At 37.1% G+C, this 16,661-nt stretch overlaps 1 protein-coding gene across 1 annotated transcript; it reads right to left on the bottom strand.

Moving 5' to 3' along the window:
* Positions 1-4,966: 4,966 nt before the first annotated feature.
* LOC145782709 (uncharacterized) lies at positions 4,967-10,527 on the bottom strand. The gene is made up of 2 exons (XM_082594463.1): positions 10,263-10,527; positions 4,967-5,590 (listed from the first exon to the last, which is right to left on the bottom strand). Exons 1-2 carry the CDS (start codon positions 10,506-10,508, stop codon positions 5,288-5,290), a joined length of 549 nt encoding a protein of 182 aa, XP_082450589.1. The 5' UTR covers positions 10,509-10,527; the 3' UTR covers positions 4,967-5,287.
* Between the last annotated feature and the right edge of the window lie 6,134 nt (positions 10,528-16,661).

Raw genomic sequence — 16,661 nt, 5'->3', positions numbered from 1 at the left:
GAAACCAAAGCACTATGACAACACTTTGGTATTTAATCCATTCATTGCTCAAAAAATAATCCGTAGAGATTGTTCGATTGTCTGTGATATTTTTTATACTTGAAGTGACATTTAATGCTGCAAAGGACATATTATCCGCTCCAAAGGACATATTATTTTATTTTGCAATATATTGAACACAAAGAGTGATTTAAATCTTGAAACTTTATTATCTTACGCTTATTTTTGTCGTGCAAAAATAGCCACATTTAGTTAACATGTCTATGAACATAGCCTACTGTGATTCATCTTTACCAGATGTTCAAGTTTCCAAAAATATGGCGTAGGCTAATACCGTATGTCCATTTAACGCACGCTTTAAAGTTTAAGGAAACCAGCAGCCTAAAGTAAAAGGTCGCAACAGAATGAGATATCTAAAAGCAGCAGCAGCATCAAAATTAAAACAAGGTCCATGAGAAAAACAACTGCAGATCTCAAAATATTTAAAGCATCTCTTTGTCAGGCGGTCGAAAAGGCCTGACATGTTTCTCTTCAAAATAAAAAAATAAAACATTCATTCCATCATCATTGAGCAAAACAGGATAGTTGTGAAAAGCAGATTCTTTTGGAAAGCTGTCTGTCGTTTTTCAGTGTGGAATGGTAAGCGGTTTAAAGTCTGCATCTTTCCAGTTGTTGGCCTACAATTGTCTAAAGAAACAACTACTTAGATGACCTAAGTGTATTTAACCTACATATCGGTGACTATTTTCAAGCAAACGATATGGTAAGCTACCGATAAATTAGGCAACACAATAGATCGTAAGCATTTGCTTTCTGGGGCTCAATAAAGTAACTTCCGGGGAAGGTTTCCGAGGACAATACCAAAACCAAACTATAAGTTTTAGAGATAGCCTACTTGTAAACGGAGCTCTTACACTTGCAGTTTTATCTTTATCTTTTTTCAACGAAACGCCATAACAATATGCTTCTTTATCATACTGTATATCTATCTGCAATTTTCCTGTTTTTTTTTTACTCTCAGAACCTCCATGCCATCTCATTTATGCTCAAGTCTTTCTATATATAGTCATGAACATTTCGAGAACTTTGCATCAGATCAACATAACAACCTTGACTTCCTAGAAGTTAGTATGGGCTATACCTCTTACAGGCTTAACAAGCATCTTTACATCAACATCGCTAAAAAAGTCTAGCAGGTGTTGTAAATCTAAAAAGCTCAAGAAAAACAGCTGTGGATCGGCACATGACATCCTGACTTTAATAGTTTTAGATTGACTCTTGGTAGCCTACAAGGATGTAATTAGGGATGTAATTATTCATCAAAATACATTTAGCCTACCCCAAAAAGAAAAAACATGTTAGCCTGTTTACCGTTTACAGTGCAGTGTTAACAAGACAATTTTCGTTTATTTCGAGGTAAACGTAATTTTCCTCTCAATTTTATTTTAAAACTTAATAGAAATTCAACAAAATTAGAGTTTTAGATTTTCCTTTTTTAGAAATGGTTTGGAAAGCCATTCAAGTGATAGATCAATTTTAATCAACCTTTTATTAAAAATTGTTTCTGTGTGTAGGCTTTGTTTTAGAGTAGGGTTGGAAAACTTATTTAACATCGAGGCCACATGAATAATAAAATATCTTTGAATTATAAATAGTTACACAACAGGTTACTTTTTTTATGAAGGCCAATTCACATAGCCTACAATAGGCTATATTTCGCGTCTAGTAAGATAAGTTCAAGAAAAGTGTCGTGTACGTCATGAGTTTTAGTCGTTTTGCAAATTTCAGGATAAATTTAACAATCCGGCGTTGGTCATATTCTGAATTAGCCAAAAATAGAATTTCTGCTGATAATTTAAATAGCATCTGGTAAACTTTTTGTATCACATCTCTACTCAGAGCTGATGGCTTTGCATCATTACGCCATTTTCGGCTTTAAAAAAAACATGAATCCTTTTCTATCGCATTTACTCTATTGATAGGTTTAGTTCATTATGGTAGGAGCAGGAGTCATGATAACGAATCAGGTTTATCCTGCTGCTTGAGATATATTTGTCACCCAGCCTACTTTTTGATAAAAATGATAGTTTGTCCAATCTTTGATGGCACTTTCATTTACGAATCTCGACAAGAATCTTTGATCGTTTACTCCCAGGCAGTAGTGATAACAGGGGAGTCTACCCATGGGGTACTGTTAGACACGTCACCGGAATGATTTTAGAAGCCAATAATCTTTTTAAGGAACCATAAAACTTGATCAAACCACCGCATATTCATTGGATACAGTGTGTTTTTTCTATAATTTGAGGATCGCATTGGGACCGAAACCAAATTATCTTTTCAAAGGCCCTGTTCCCAGGTGCCGTTTGCACGTTTACAACTAGCCACGTTTCAATTCCATGTCAAATGACTTCGATTGTAAACGCAGTTGCTACATCAATCTCATACGATTTTTGTGACACATTTTCCAACACTTTTACACAGCAGGAATCAGAATTGTACGCTACATCCATACGGTACGCCAAACAAACTTCCATTTTGAGTTAAAAAAAACAGCTGAAATTTGGTAAGCTACCATTAAAAACTGCGATGGGATGGCGCTACGGATAAGACACTGGCTTTCTAATGATACGAACCTGGTTGGACATCGACACCTAGTTTTGCCCAGGATGTAATAAATTTGGTGAGCGTAGCTGTAAAAGGAAAGGTGGCCAAAGAAAAGGAGCTGGCCAGTCTACTTTTTTTAGTGCCGAAGGCCGAGTATAACGAAGACCTTAATAATAATAATGTTATGGTTTTATTTATTGTCGCTTTACAACAGCTAAGGTCTTTTAGCGACAGGGCTCATTTTTAATTTGTATCAGGTTTACGATGTTATCACATTATTACCCGACTCATTCTCACTGCGCTATGCAGGATAGAACACAATCGGTACCGTTTTTAAAGTCTTCGGTTTGACCCGACCTGGAATCGATCTCAGATCTACCAGCACCAGAGCCGAAGGCGAAACCACTCGGCCACTGAGCTGGTCATAACGAAGACCTTGCTTTCTCATTTCCCGAGGCTGAGTAACTGAGTATGAGGCCTTTACCTTATTACCATTGAAACATGCAGTAAGCCGTCTTTCTTTTGGATCGATGGCTTATTTAGTGGTTAGTGTGTCAGCCTCTGTCGGGTCACACCAAAGACTTTTAAAAGTTGCACTGAATTTTGTTTTTGCTTGGCACTTTGCAAAATGAATCGATTCAGGATAATAATTATTATCATTTTATCAACAAAATGACAAACAAGCGAGAGAATTTTCTTCAATTTGGGACCTTATCTCGTCACATATGTTTAGTGTTTTTTTAGATTAGAAGTTACCAAACTATTTTGAGAAAGAGCAAAGTGACATATGTGAGAAAAGATCATCTCTGGCCGGGCAACCATTTTGTTTAAGACATGCTGTAACCTGTGATGGTGATTATTTAACTGTTGCAGCAATTGTAACGCTTTTTTGTTGCAGATAAATGGGTTGTGGAGAAAAAGCGCATTATTTTATCACAAATTCCCAAAGTCACACATACCGTATTTTTAATCTTTCAGAAACTTAAAAAAAATCTTTAGAGGAACGGGAAGTCGTGAATTAAACACTCAAACATTTCACGTAACGTTAACTTTTGATAGGATTTTTATTCAGTGTCATCATATTCTTTGCACCGTTCGACGGTTTGGTTTGGTTTAAATCGTCATCCTCGGACTGTCAAAGCCTTGATAGGTTATTCCTGGTAGTTTCGCATTCTTGTAGAGGATTTTGACGCAGAGCCGGTTCCCGAGAATAAAAGAGTGAAGTTTCCGATTTTTGAAATGTTCTTGCCGGAGAATTATTCCATCCATTAGGTGCCGCTGAATGGAGAGCAGTCCTCAGAATGCGTTGCTCAAGTCAAGCGTACACCCAGAGAGTCGAACTAGCGCCGCTTGATCTTGAAGTTTCTTCGTTCACGAAGTCCCGCGCTAACCAATTGAGTTATCGGGCGGACTTCTTTACCACGACGGGCCGTGGGAAAGAAACTCGCCGGCCAGATTTGGCCTCGCCTTTCATGGTTCGTTTCATATCTCAACTCAATGGCGGTAATCAAATGCTTAGCCTACACTACAGATATCATTAGCCCCATCCCTCTGACAATGAGTCTGACAGGTGAATTTGCACTCATTAGTATGAAATTGCAGCAATTGATTATATTGTTTAACATCACATAGGCTAATGTAATTCTAATTCACTTCGTCGCAAAACAAATGCAAGCTGGAGACCCAAACAAATGAATCAAATTCTTATCGCTGGGTTCGTCGCAAGTCCAACAAACTTTTCCTAAGGCGTCGATTGCAAAAAGGAAAAAAAAGTTTGAGTAATTGTAAGTTTTAAAGAGAAGAGGTAACTCAGGTACACATGACAAACACAGACAACTACAATCTGAATTGTGCATTGTAAGATTTTAGATATTACATGCAGTTCTTTGATATTTTTTTCTGTAACTTTTATCATTTAATAGTTCGAATAATGATTGATTTGTTTCATCGAAGCGCTTCCAGTGGGTCTTCCTTTGATTTTAGGCCAAATCTTTTCAGTTTTACAAAAAAGTAATCCATTGAAAATATTCTTTCTTGAAGAAAAGAATGAAGATACTAAGCCTGTTTGATCATTCTGATTTTTTATATTTATTTGCACTAAAAACAAGTTATTCATATAAAGTGTTTAAAATGATAACTTTAAGAAAGATACCATGAGATTCATTTAAAGCTGCACATGCAACAAAAATTGCCCTCCCCTACCCCTAAGGTGTGTGCTATTTACACACTTGCAATCGACCACGCGATGACCAAATAGCGAAAGCGTGTTCCCCCTCTCGAAACCTCACTTTCGATTCACAGAGAGTAAACCGGTATGCAATATGCGATGCATGCCGACCTACTCTTTATGACGCTTTACCAAGACGCTCAATGATTAGACAATATTGTTAGCCAATGATAATTCATTATTGGACATTGAATAATATTAAAGTTTTTGTTGTTAGAAACCTTCAGCATGTAAAACTATAACAAGTTTCATGCTTTAGTTGAGCAGATCAGTGGCCTACAATTCTTAATTCAGAATTTTGTATAAAACAAAAAGCTATAAACTGTCTCAAATAAAAGGAAACAAGAAAATTTGAAATCGAAAAGAAATCTTGTAAGCTATCGGAAAAATTTCGCCTGTTGTTCTGACTGACAATAGAACTTTAGAAAGTACTTTTTTAATTAAATGGCCCCTTTAATTCCTGCATCTTGTCAGCAAGAGCCTTTCTTTCCATGAAGCGAACGACAAACACAAAAACACAACATTGACAAACAAATTGAAATTGGTTAGTATCTGTCCCAGCACACCAGAGCTGTTGCCATCAGTTACCACGGTCAAAGTAGCAATAAGCATTATGTCAGAAAACACACAGCACCCAGTGCAAATCGCGAGCCTTTTGACTAAGGAACGAACTGCTGCAGCACTTTTGGTTGTGGAAGATGACTGCGAGGACGAGTGCTTGATCAATGGATAAAGGACCAATCCAAGAAGCATAGCCTGTTTAGAAATACAACAAGTAGTTATAAATTAATATTTACTTGACCTTCCTCTGAGGTAATAGCACCAGGGACAAAGTCACGGAAGGGATTGAGAGCAATCGCCCCCCACAAATTTATCTTGCCCCCGCAAAATGGACTTAAATCCTCTTTTAACGTTTGGCATTGTATCACACGTGGAGTTACATTTCGTAAATATTTTGCTGCATTCAGTATATAGCTCTGACTTTTTATTACAAATGTTGAAATGTTTGCCCCCAACAGTTTCTTTTGCTCCACTAAAATTTTCTTTATAGCTACGCCACTGAATAGCACACGGCCAGAAATAAGGGAATCTGATGTACCATGAGAGGTCCCGTAAGGAAGTGAAGCGTTTGAGCTCTCTTGACAAAACAAGGAAAAATCAAGGGGTAAGGACTAAAAAAATAGAAATAATGAAAAGAAGATTATTAGCTATTGAGGCAAATGTCGCACTTACAAAGCAGATAAAAATGGTGAATATTATTTATATAGCCTGCAACATAGGCTGCCACGGAATAAAGTACCTGAAAAAGGGATTTAGACTCAACATTCCCTTTGTGCACATTACAGCTTACAAGACAATATTGTGAGTCAGCTGGTTCGTGCGAACCTGTTATTGAAATTTTAACGACCTCTGCGAACCGGTAGGTATACTCTAATGCATCATGATTTGAAAACTTTTTATTGTGTTACTATAAACCTTATCGATGCAACTTCTTGAAACGTTGAAATAGACTAGACAAGAAACTTTTTGTTTGTGATTGTATTGTATAGACCACAATAGTATGTAACATATACAATAATGTGAATATAAAATAAAAATCAGCATGTAGCAACAAATATGCAATAAAGGAACTTTCTAGTTCTTTTGTTCAGAGGTCCAAAAAAAGTAGGTTGATCTTTCACGCTAGGTCGCGAAATAATTTAATCTTATTATAATACCATCATCGCGTCTGCGAAAGTGTTTACTATAGTTTAGCATTGATACACAATGTTGAATAGATGAAGAGACTTGTAATCAGCGTAAAGTAGCCACTATAGCCCTACAGTAGCCTACTTTTTGTAATGAACGAAATTAATTGGAAGAACAACAAAATCGTAAAACTTCCGAACTGTTGGAGTGGCTAGAATTTAGAATTTGGACTATGTTTCGGGTCGCGCCAAAGACATAGCTTGCAAGCATGCAGCACCATGTCTGCTGTTGAGTGTAGGAAGCAAAATTATTCAATGATGAACCGGACAAGTGCCTTACTAAGGTCAGAGTCCTGGGCCGTAACTAGTCATATATGAGCAACGGAGAAACGATAAAATAATAGAAGTGTTTCACGAGTTTTCACTGAAAAAGGGATATAAAAAATTAACCCAAATTGGATGTTTGCACCGGGGCTCCAGCTGACGAAGTTACGGCCCTGTCAGAGTCCCTAAAAATCTTGATTATTTGTTACATCAATTACAATGATTTCACAAAGGTGCATGGAATATCAACAGTTCGAAGAGTGTATGAAAGGAAAAAAAATGTTGACGATCATTGATTGGCTAAGCGCCCATCCTGTATAATTAAAATGTATACTACTACACAAACATAATGCTGAAAACATCTTCCCTTATCAAGACAAGTATCTCTTATGCAAAGATAGATTTATAAAAGGCCATAAAAAACAAGTCGGTTACAAATTTGCAGAGGCAAAGCATCTATTTTGGCTACACAAAGGATCAGTAGGTTTTGCAAAGTAGGCTACAAAGTATTCAAATCAACGTCGAAATCTAGTTGATCAATTACCTAAACTTCAAGTATGCTTATTGCAGCAACGGTGAAGGCACTAATCCTACCTATATAAAAACGCATTTTATGATAAACTGCAACCATCGTAGAGTTATAAATGTAGGGCCAATGATTTCGAGTTCGCTTCATGGTCAGATTTAGGCTAGCTTAAGATAGGCTCTCTTACATCCCTAAGCTTTTGGCATAAATAGAAGTGTCGACTCACACACTTGATTTCATTTTGTGTAGGCCTGTTGGTAATTAAGAGTTTTAGATTAGGATTTTATTTGATGCAAATGTTCTTGACGAAAGCTGCATAACAAACAAAAGGTGTGCAGGACATACAAGCTACCAGTGGTTCCCAACGGGGGTGTCATTTACAATACTCTGGGGTGCCACAAACGACTTCTCATATTTATTTTTTATCTGTCTTCAATTATTCCGATGCAAAAACAAAGAAATGATTCCATTGATTTGCAAGAGAAACACAAAACAAGTTTCACACTGATTTCGAAATAAATAAACTTTAGTTTGTTTTCACTTCTAAATGTCATTTCAGAGTGGCATTCAATCTCCAAGTAAAATTGCTGTGTCACTATTATTAGGCCTATATTGATTTCTGAAAGTGATTTAATTATTATCAATTGGCTTTTCCAAAGGTACAACAAGCAAGCTTGTCTACTTTTCTCCACACTGCATGAAAGCTGAAAGTCAAGCAAGAAGCTATAAATACCTTTTTGTTAAATCTTTAGCATGAAACATTTAAGGTTTGTTTCAACAAACTACTGCATTCCAGGTGAAACAACGTTGGTCTGCTACGGGGTGCCACAAAATATTTTTTCCTTTCTGTAGGGTGCCCTTAACCGAAAAAGTTGGGAACCACTGGCCAATACGTCATCTAGGCAAGTATATTAATTATACAGTATATATATTATATATATAGCCTAGTATTGGTCACAACGGTAAACCATAATCTCTTCGTGGGAAAATTGTAACATAAGATTCCCTGATCCGTTCGTCTGTATGCAATGACCAAAAGAAACACTCTTTTGAAAACGTCTACCTTTTGAAATCGGTATTCAAAAAGTGTATTTCTGTAAAAATAGTCCAAGGCTGTCGAAATTCGCGTGCAACGCGATACACCACTAAACTTGTCACTACAATGCAAATTACTTGGATAAAGACGGAAATTTCGTCCAGCTGGCAAGCACTAAGCAAAACAGTTAAACATGCGACCAACTTTCAAGCAACAATTTTAAGAATGACGAGAATAGATTGCAATATTTCAAACGCACGTAGGCAGCTACTGTGATGTAATAATGATAAGCAATGATAAGCTATTCAAGCAGCTGTTCAAGTTTGGCTTACACCTGTTCAAGTAATTAAAGATTTAACGATGATGTAATGTTATGCTGCAGCTGCAATGTTTTACAGGTCTTGCAATCGATAGTGCAATTTGCTCATTTTTTAGAAATATTCCATTACGTAATTCGCTAAGATTCAGTACACCTGAACGGTTTTACATGACGTTTGATTTGGTGAACAATTGTCTGGAACAAGTATATATTCTAGTATATATACAGCATATATATGTAAAGCTCACTGCTTGCAGTTTGAGCACTTTGGCAAGGTTGGCAGTAGTAGACTACTATTTTTGGTGCTTACTTACACAAATAGGAAAATGTCATATGGAGGTATATATCTCCATGGCCATACCAGTGTACCTACTGCACTGAGGAGACAGGAAGGTCGAAATGGTGTGCACTGTCTGCAGTTATGGACGCTCTTGGCTTGCGACGATTGAGCACTTCACTGGAGGCAACTTGCTATGCATTGCGCAAAGCTCACTGCTTGCAGTTTGAGCACTTTGACAAGGTTGGCAGTAGTAGCCTACTATTTTTGGTGCTTACGTGTAGGAAAATGTCACATGGACGTATATATCTCCATGGCCATACCAGTGTACCTACTGCACTGAGGAGACAGGAAGGTCGAAACGGCGTACACTGTCTGCAGTTATTATATATTATATACAAGTATACAGTGGCGTATTTAGAAAGTTTGTTAGGGGGAGGCCAAGACATTGTGTCAGTCAGCCGCGTAGCGTAGCTGACTCGGCAGCTGGAGGCCAGTGGCGTAGCAGCCACTTCTGGCCCTGCGCCAGGGGCGGCAAAATGAGGCTGCACGTGCACAGTGCACACAGCACGAGAAATGAAGTAATGCAAAAATAAATAAAAAGTAAAACAAGAAAATGATTTACAAAGAGACAGCTATAACACACCTTAAAAAATTTAAGGATAGAACAATAGCTAAAAAGCTCGAGTTGCTTCTTGCGTGATGTTGGATAGCTGCAGCCTGTGCTCCGTCTGTTGTTCAATTCTTAGTAACATTTATTACGTCATAAATCTGTTGTCATAATCACGATTCATTTTCTCTTTTTCTACTTGGGTTAAAATTAGACTTGTTTGACCCTAGGGAGGGGGTATACCTACCAACTTTAAAAGATAGCGAGCACTGCTCAATGAATCTCTTGTGAATTTGTGCCATGCAATTGTCAAGAATTAAAAAGGAAGAAAAACTGTTCACAAATTAGCCTACATTGCAGAAAGTATACCTCCCCCCGCGCTAGGATGAATCATCTAAACAATTATGTCCTGCACTATAGCGTACAACTTTTTTTTTGCAAAATGTGTGCTTTTTACCTGATCATTAGGGGGAGGCCATCGCCTTTTATCCTCCCCCCTAAATACGCTACTGCAAGTATATATATTATATAAGCATATAATTATCATACTTTGTATTGCTAAACAAAAGCTTAATTTCGCTTGAATGCTAAAACACTTCACTGTTAGAAATTAGAATGATAAAAGATTATTTTGATTGAACGTTTTACCTGTTGTGTAACTCCGAGTACTGGCAAAATTGCGATTCGCACCCATCGTGGTAACGAAGTATTTTCCCTGTAGCATCCCCGAGAGCTGCTGAATGGAGCTGCTGAGAGATTTAGAATAACAATGCTTGCTAGACTCAATACGATGGTAATAATCAGTGTGGCTGCGCTGATCTTTCGCAGGAAACTTGTTGTCAAATGCTTCAAAGTTTGAGCTTTGTACAGTTTGTGTTGTCGGTCCCACAACATGATATAAACAGCCCCAATGGAAATGGCATAAAACAGTACTGCACATTGGAATGTTACTACGCATGCTGTTTGAGACTTCCACCCCAAATGCAATTCCACCAAGATATTATTGCAGTGAAGAAACAAGAACAGAGCAGCAGATAAAAAAGCTATTCTTGTTATCAAATCTTTCTGCTTTTCTGACGTGCGCTCGCTTTCGACTCTTGTTGATGGGTTGTTATTCGAAGTGCTCTGAGTATGGTTTGAAGATCTGTGGCTTGAAGATGAGACCATGCTCATGGTAGCCATTTCAATATTGGACGAGTTGGCATTTTCTCGAACTCTGATCGTTCTTTGTCGAATTTCATAGACAATGACAGTAGTCAGAATGTAAGCTGAAAGAAACCAAAGCATTATGACAACACTTTGGTATTTAATCCATTCATTGCTCAGAAAATAATCCGTAGCAATTGTTTCATTGTTTATCATAGGTCCTGCAGTTGAAGCTGTGCTTAATGCCATTTCTGTTACGAAGGATATAGTTTTCCGTAAAATATTGATCACAAAAAATAGCTTAGAGGTTCAAATTTTGCCTGACGCTTATTTGATCCTGTATTTATAGCAAGAACAATATCATCACAAAGACTAATTATTATTATTCAAATACAGTTCTTTCACTGCTAAGTCAAGTCAATTTATTTTGTTTCAATAGCCCCACATATGAACAAACAAGTAGACTAAATGAAAAGTAAAAACAATGTAATGTAAGTTACAGTTGTTGGTTAGATTATGGCGCAATCAGAATGGCAGCGAAAGACCATAAGCGGTCACCTAAACCAGGGGTCTCCAACTACCGGGTCGCGACCCAGCAGACTATCGGGTAGCGAAAAAGTTGCTATCCGGTCGCGAGAACACTCTATATAAATGGCTGTCAAGAATGTGAGTTAGTTGAAAGTATATCCTGAGCCAGAAAATAATTTGATTACAATGAAAGCAGTTGTAATCACGCGCTTAATACGTATGAATGTTACGTATAACCTGGGGAGGAATATCTATCAAAGCAGTGACGGATCCAATGATTGGTCACGTGCTCTCAAAATAAAATTTAAAAAACACTTAAATTTTCTACATTTATGCCATATTTTCTAGCTCGCTTGCTTCAACCTCTGCTTTTACCCTATTTACTAGTGGCACTGGGAATGCATGGTTTCAGGAATGAATTTAAGAAAAAGTCGCCTAGCGGTAAAGTTTTGAGGGCCCCTCAAAAACCAAGATACCAATAACTTAAGGTGTGTTTAATCCGCTATAAAAACTACATCTATTATAGCAGATGTCAAACATCGTTTCTTTTTTCGATTGCCCGTGCGCGAGGCCATTTTCATTTTAAAACCCACCCGTGATAGAAAAAAGATTGGCTCCGCTGACCTAAATGATTGAACTAAGCTATGAACAACATTTATTTGCACAGAGCTGATAGTTTGCAAGTAAGTAATTTGCTTTAAAAGTCGTTGTGCAATTGACACACTTATCGATATTCATTTATTTATTATTATTTTTTAAATTTTATAAAGTTTCTTGACTTTATGCCTTTTTCTTTCGCTTTGTGGTAAGCTATAATTTCAGCTCGGATAAATTGAATGTAGGTTTTCCTAGTCACAGAACAACTTAAGTGTTGTAGACTGTGAAGTGGGATAGACTATATATTTTCAATTGTTTTGCAAAACATCGCCTTTTTCTTAAACAGTGTGCTATACGTAACTATGATAACCGGTAGCGTTGACAAGTCTGTCCAGGGGGTATTTTTGGATCCGGGCCCGAGAAGATTGTAGAGGCCTGAAACCTGCCCAAAGGCCCCGAAAACTTTAAGAAACCACCTCGTATTTTTTTGATATGACGTTTTAGAAGTATTTTGATTTAGGGGCCAAAAATCTCATTAGTACCGAGCCCAAATTATCCGCTCAACGCTACTGTGATAACTGATTTCAGTGCAAAATAAAACGAAAATTTATGTAGATCACAAAACATGTTTGGATGAAAGTGAATTAGTGTTAAAATCAAATATTTTCTATTACAGGCCTAGGAGGAAAACAACAACCTGCTAAAGCGTTGCAAAGAGTTCAAACACATCTTGTGATGACAAAAGAGAAATAATGTTTGTGATTATGTAGACTGTAGGCTGTCATCGCTAATGAGAAACCTAGTCACTCACAAACACCCTCTTAAGATTGCCAGATCTATATTTAATTACCTGTTTTTAAAATTTTAAATTATAAAATTGTTACTTTTAAAATTTTAATTTTAAATTATAAAATTGCTTATTTTAGTCGATTGCTCCGGTCAACAAACATTATTTTTCTGAAAGACGATAGGCCAATCTGGGCTAATTTTACTCTACTGGGCTCTTATATCAGCTTGTAAATTCTTGAATAATTTAATATTATGAGATAGTGAATGCAAAATGATACAAGAACAAGTGATACAAGAATGATTACTAGTAAATTATATGGCGGGAACAGATAACATGAGGTGTAAAATACAGCAATGTGACAAACAATTAGAACGCACACAAAAGGAACGATGAACCACAGGCAAATAACTGCCGGTTGAGAGACGGATTATTACGTTTGATTCTTAAAGGGATACTAAAGGAAAAACCTGACTTGGCGATTTTCCACGTTCTTTGTGTTTAACTTGCTACCATAAAACGATTTTCAATAAAATTTTGCCCCATTGCAGTCTGATCAGCATTCCTCGCGTACTTTTGTCAGAGCTTTCAAAACCAGAATGGGCCTGAGCAGCGAAGCGTGCGACTGTACAGTCTACGTCACAAAAAACGAGCAATCAGCTGATCACGCAACAGTTGTCACTGCCGGCGATTTAACTGTAGGCTATGTATATATGTACATCAAAACATCAGATTTCAACATCAAAACATCAGACAGTTTGCTCAAAACCTCAGATCTGATGTTAAAACATCAGATGTGGTAACGTGGCTTTTGTTATTGCTGTCTTTTGTGACGTATTCTCGAGCAGTGTTTGCACTTTTTGGTCATTTTGAAAAAAAAATGAAAATAAATGAAACATTGGACTTTGGGCCTTGCCAGCGCCATTAAAAACAATTTTTTTACGGTAATTTTTTTTGAAATGTATTCTTGAATGTTCAGTTTACGCATTTTAATGCTTAATTCCAGTTTGAAAATTTCATTTAGTATGCCTTTAACGCTTCCATAATCTTAGTCTGAAATTCAGATCAGCCTCGAAAGATGATTTTAAATTGGTCGATCGAGATCATTCTTGTATCACTTGTTCAGTTTGTGCTTTTCAGTCCGGACTGTTGTTACAGTTATAGTGCATAGTCAAATTTATCTTACAATTTTCATTTTATGTACAGTATATTGCAGATTTAAGTAATTCCTGATGAGGACACACGCACGTGTCGAAAACGTTTGAGTTGATTTTTTTCAATATAATTCTTTGTAAAAAAACATGTTAAACCCGCTAAAGTTCCTTTGTTTTGTTTGTCTAAATTTTAAATTGAGCAGCATTCACTGATCAGCGAGCTCTTTTATATATGCTTGCTTTCAATGGAAAAGTCAAAGTAAAAAATGCTATAGCGAGCTGAACTTAGTTGCTTTGATTGTCTAACACTGATGAGGAATCGATGATGTTGCGCCTGATATGCCTGATATACTTTATCTTGTTTTAAAGTCGACGTTAATTACTCTCAACCGCCTAACCTAAAAGCGACTTACCACCAAATTGGGCATCCGTGTGTTACTCGACTTTAAAAATTAACTCTTTCCCAAAACTTGCTATTTTTGATGATGCAAACTATCTCTTTAAAAACTCTTGTATTTTCTGTAAACTGCAGCCTTGTTATCACAGCAACAGTCCATGATGATATGCGCCACTCGTCCGTACGAGAGAATAAGTATCGATTACAAGGGCCCGGAAGGAAAGGTCAGCAAACCGTGCATTTTAATCCTTATCGACAAGTACTATCGTTATTCAATTACTTTGTATGCAAATTATAGGCTGCCTGGCTATGTAATGATAAAGGTTCAGCGTTTATAACCAATAACACACAAACACGAAGTTGTGTAATAGAACTGTGACCAGGACGAAATAACTCGTATATTTTGAATGCAAATTCGGTGATCAGGGAGGCTCCTCGTGCATGCTGTAACTCTTGGTAGCAAATATTTAGAATTAACTGAACAGAAAAAGAGCAAATCATGCCGTTTCTCTTCAGAATTTTTGTCGAGATCTCAGTATCTACATTTACGATTGGTATTTTTAAATGAACCGCCGGTTTGTTACTTTGACAAAAAAAAGTGGAGTAATCAATACGCCGATATATTGTATTGGCATTTTCGTAAACTTTAAAAACTGATGTTTGTGTCATTTGGAAGACTAATCTATTCTCCTAACGCACTCCAAGAATCCACATTTGATAAAAATACTGAAGCTACACACTTGTAAGTCTTACTCAGTTTGTTAGAGTTTAATTTATATGAAACATCTCTCATATTTTTTAAATTCCCTTTCCTTATTTTTTTAGTCAGATCTAACCCTACCCAAATTGATTAATTAATTATTTTTTCTTGTATAAAACCTACGCAATGCTGTGCCAAACACATGCAAACAGAATCTGTTTTGTTGTTACGTTATTATTATGTCATCTGTTTATAGTTCAATTTACCTTTCTGGCTTTCAGTTGATCGAGTGATTAAAGATGTTACTTTGCTGTTCCCGTATTTAAAGCTCTACACTTTTATGCTTTCTAAGCTAATATCAAGTCCTTTGCTGCAGCATTCAACCTTGCACAACGGCTGTTTGATGCGTTTAATTCTCTTGAGTACTGACATGGTTGCGAACAGAGGTAAAGTTGTCAAATATAAAGGCTGATCAAAGTATTCAGTAGTTTCTATTAGAGAGAGTAGCATAACTCCCATCCGCCAGCGTCGACGCCAGGTCATTGCAACTCGAATGGCTAAGAACGTGTTGGGGGCCAACATTTTCAGCGCCATTTGGGTTTTAAGTCTAACACAGAGCTAATGTTTTTGCGAAAAACAGACAAAAAGTTGAAACGAAACTAAAAGAAGTCAAAGTGCATTACCTCGCATAACGCCACTTTCTAATTTTAAAAAGTTGTGATAACGCCCTATAAATTCAAAATAACAATGCCTACTGCAAGCTTCGCTTGTTAGACATCAATGCCATGTAAAAACAAATTAAAGTTATTTCTAATTGTTTCAAAAAACAAATTGTGTAAAAAAACATGCAGCATTTTATTTTCAATTTTTACTAGTAACGAGTTAGTTTAATAGTTATTGTACTGTTACTGCAACACGTTCTATGTCTTCATAAAGGCGGATGCAGGCATTCGTCCCTTTTAGCAATGCTTCCATGCATACACCGGTGTATATAGTAGGCTACTTCAAAACATCTGTTAAATTTTTTCACCGACTACCGCCTGTCAGGAGTACAAGTGATCGCAAGACGACACTGCCATCTACCTTTTCCACCTCTAGTTTCTATCTGCGTTTTGTCTTATACTTAGGGCACTTTCATCACGTAGCCCTGCGATTCTATATAATCTCTATTCATGACTACAATAGTAATATTATAGCCAATATTAAAGCAGGAATGAATGCACAATCACACATGAAGACGTTTGCCTTGCATGTTCTCTGGTAGCCAACGAGTGGAAACAGATTTTGTTTTGCGCGTGATGCACATGATTTGTACGATGACTGGCGAGACCAATTTGAGAAGAACATCTATTCTATCGCAAAATGTCACGAGAAGAATTCAACGGCAAACCGATGCTTTGTCGCCGTAAACTTTCCTTCCAGCGCCATTGAGAGGATATTGTAGGTCCGATACCAGTGATATCGCCCCAGCACCAGAGGCCCAAAATCAAGACACTCCTAAGAAAATCGCCCTACTGTATATCTTAATTATACGCGGTAGTTTTCTCAAATTCCCCGGTTCCCTAAAATTATATCGGTCCCCTGTCCAAAAGTACTCTCTGGATCCCCTTGTCAACGCTACTGTTTCTTTTAAAAGCTTGAGCAAGATTTTCTTTAAAATGAATGCGAACTGAGAAGGTAGGCTATCCAATCTAACATGTTCGTTTCAGACATTCCATTGGCAAGACTTGTTCAAGCC

This window comes from Aplidium turbinatum, chromosome 14 (assembly GCF_918807975.1).
Source record: "Aplidium turbinatum chromosome 14, kaAplTurb1.1, whole genome shotgun sequence".
Classification (NCBI taxonomy): Eukaryota; Metazoa; Chordata; class Ascidiacea; order Aplousobranchia; family Polyclinidae; genus Aplidium; species Aplidium turbinatum.
The sequence above is the reverse complement of the archived record's forward strand: the minus strand, read 5'-3'. Positions and strand labels throughout refer to the sequence as shown.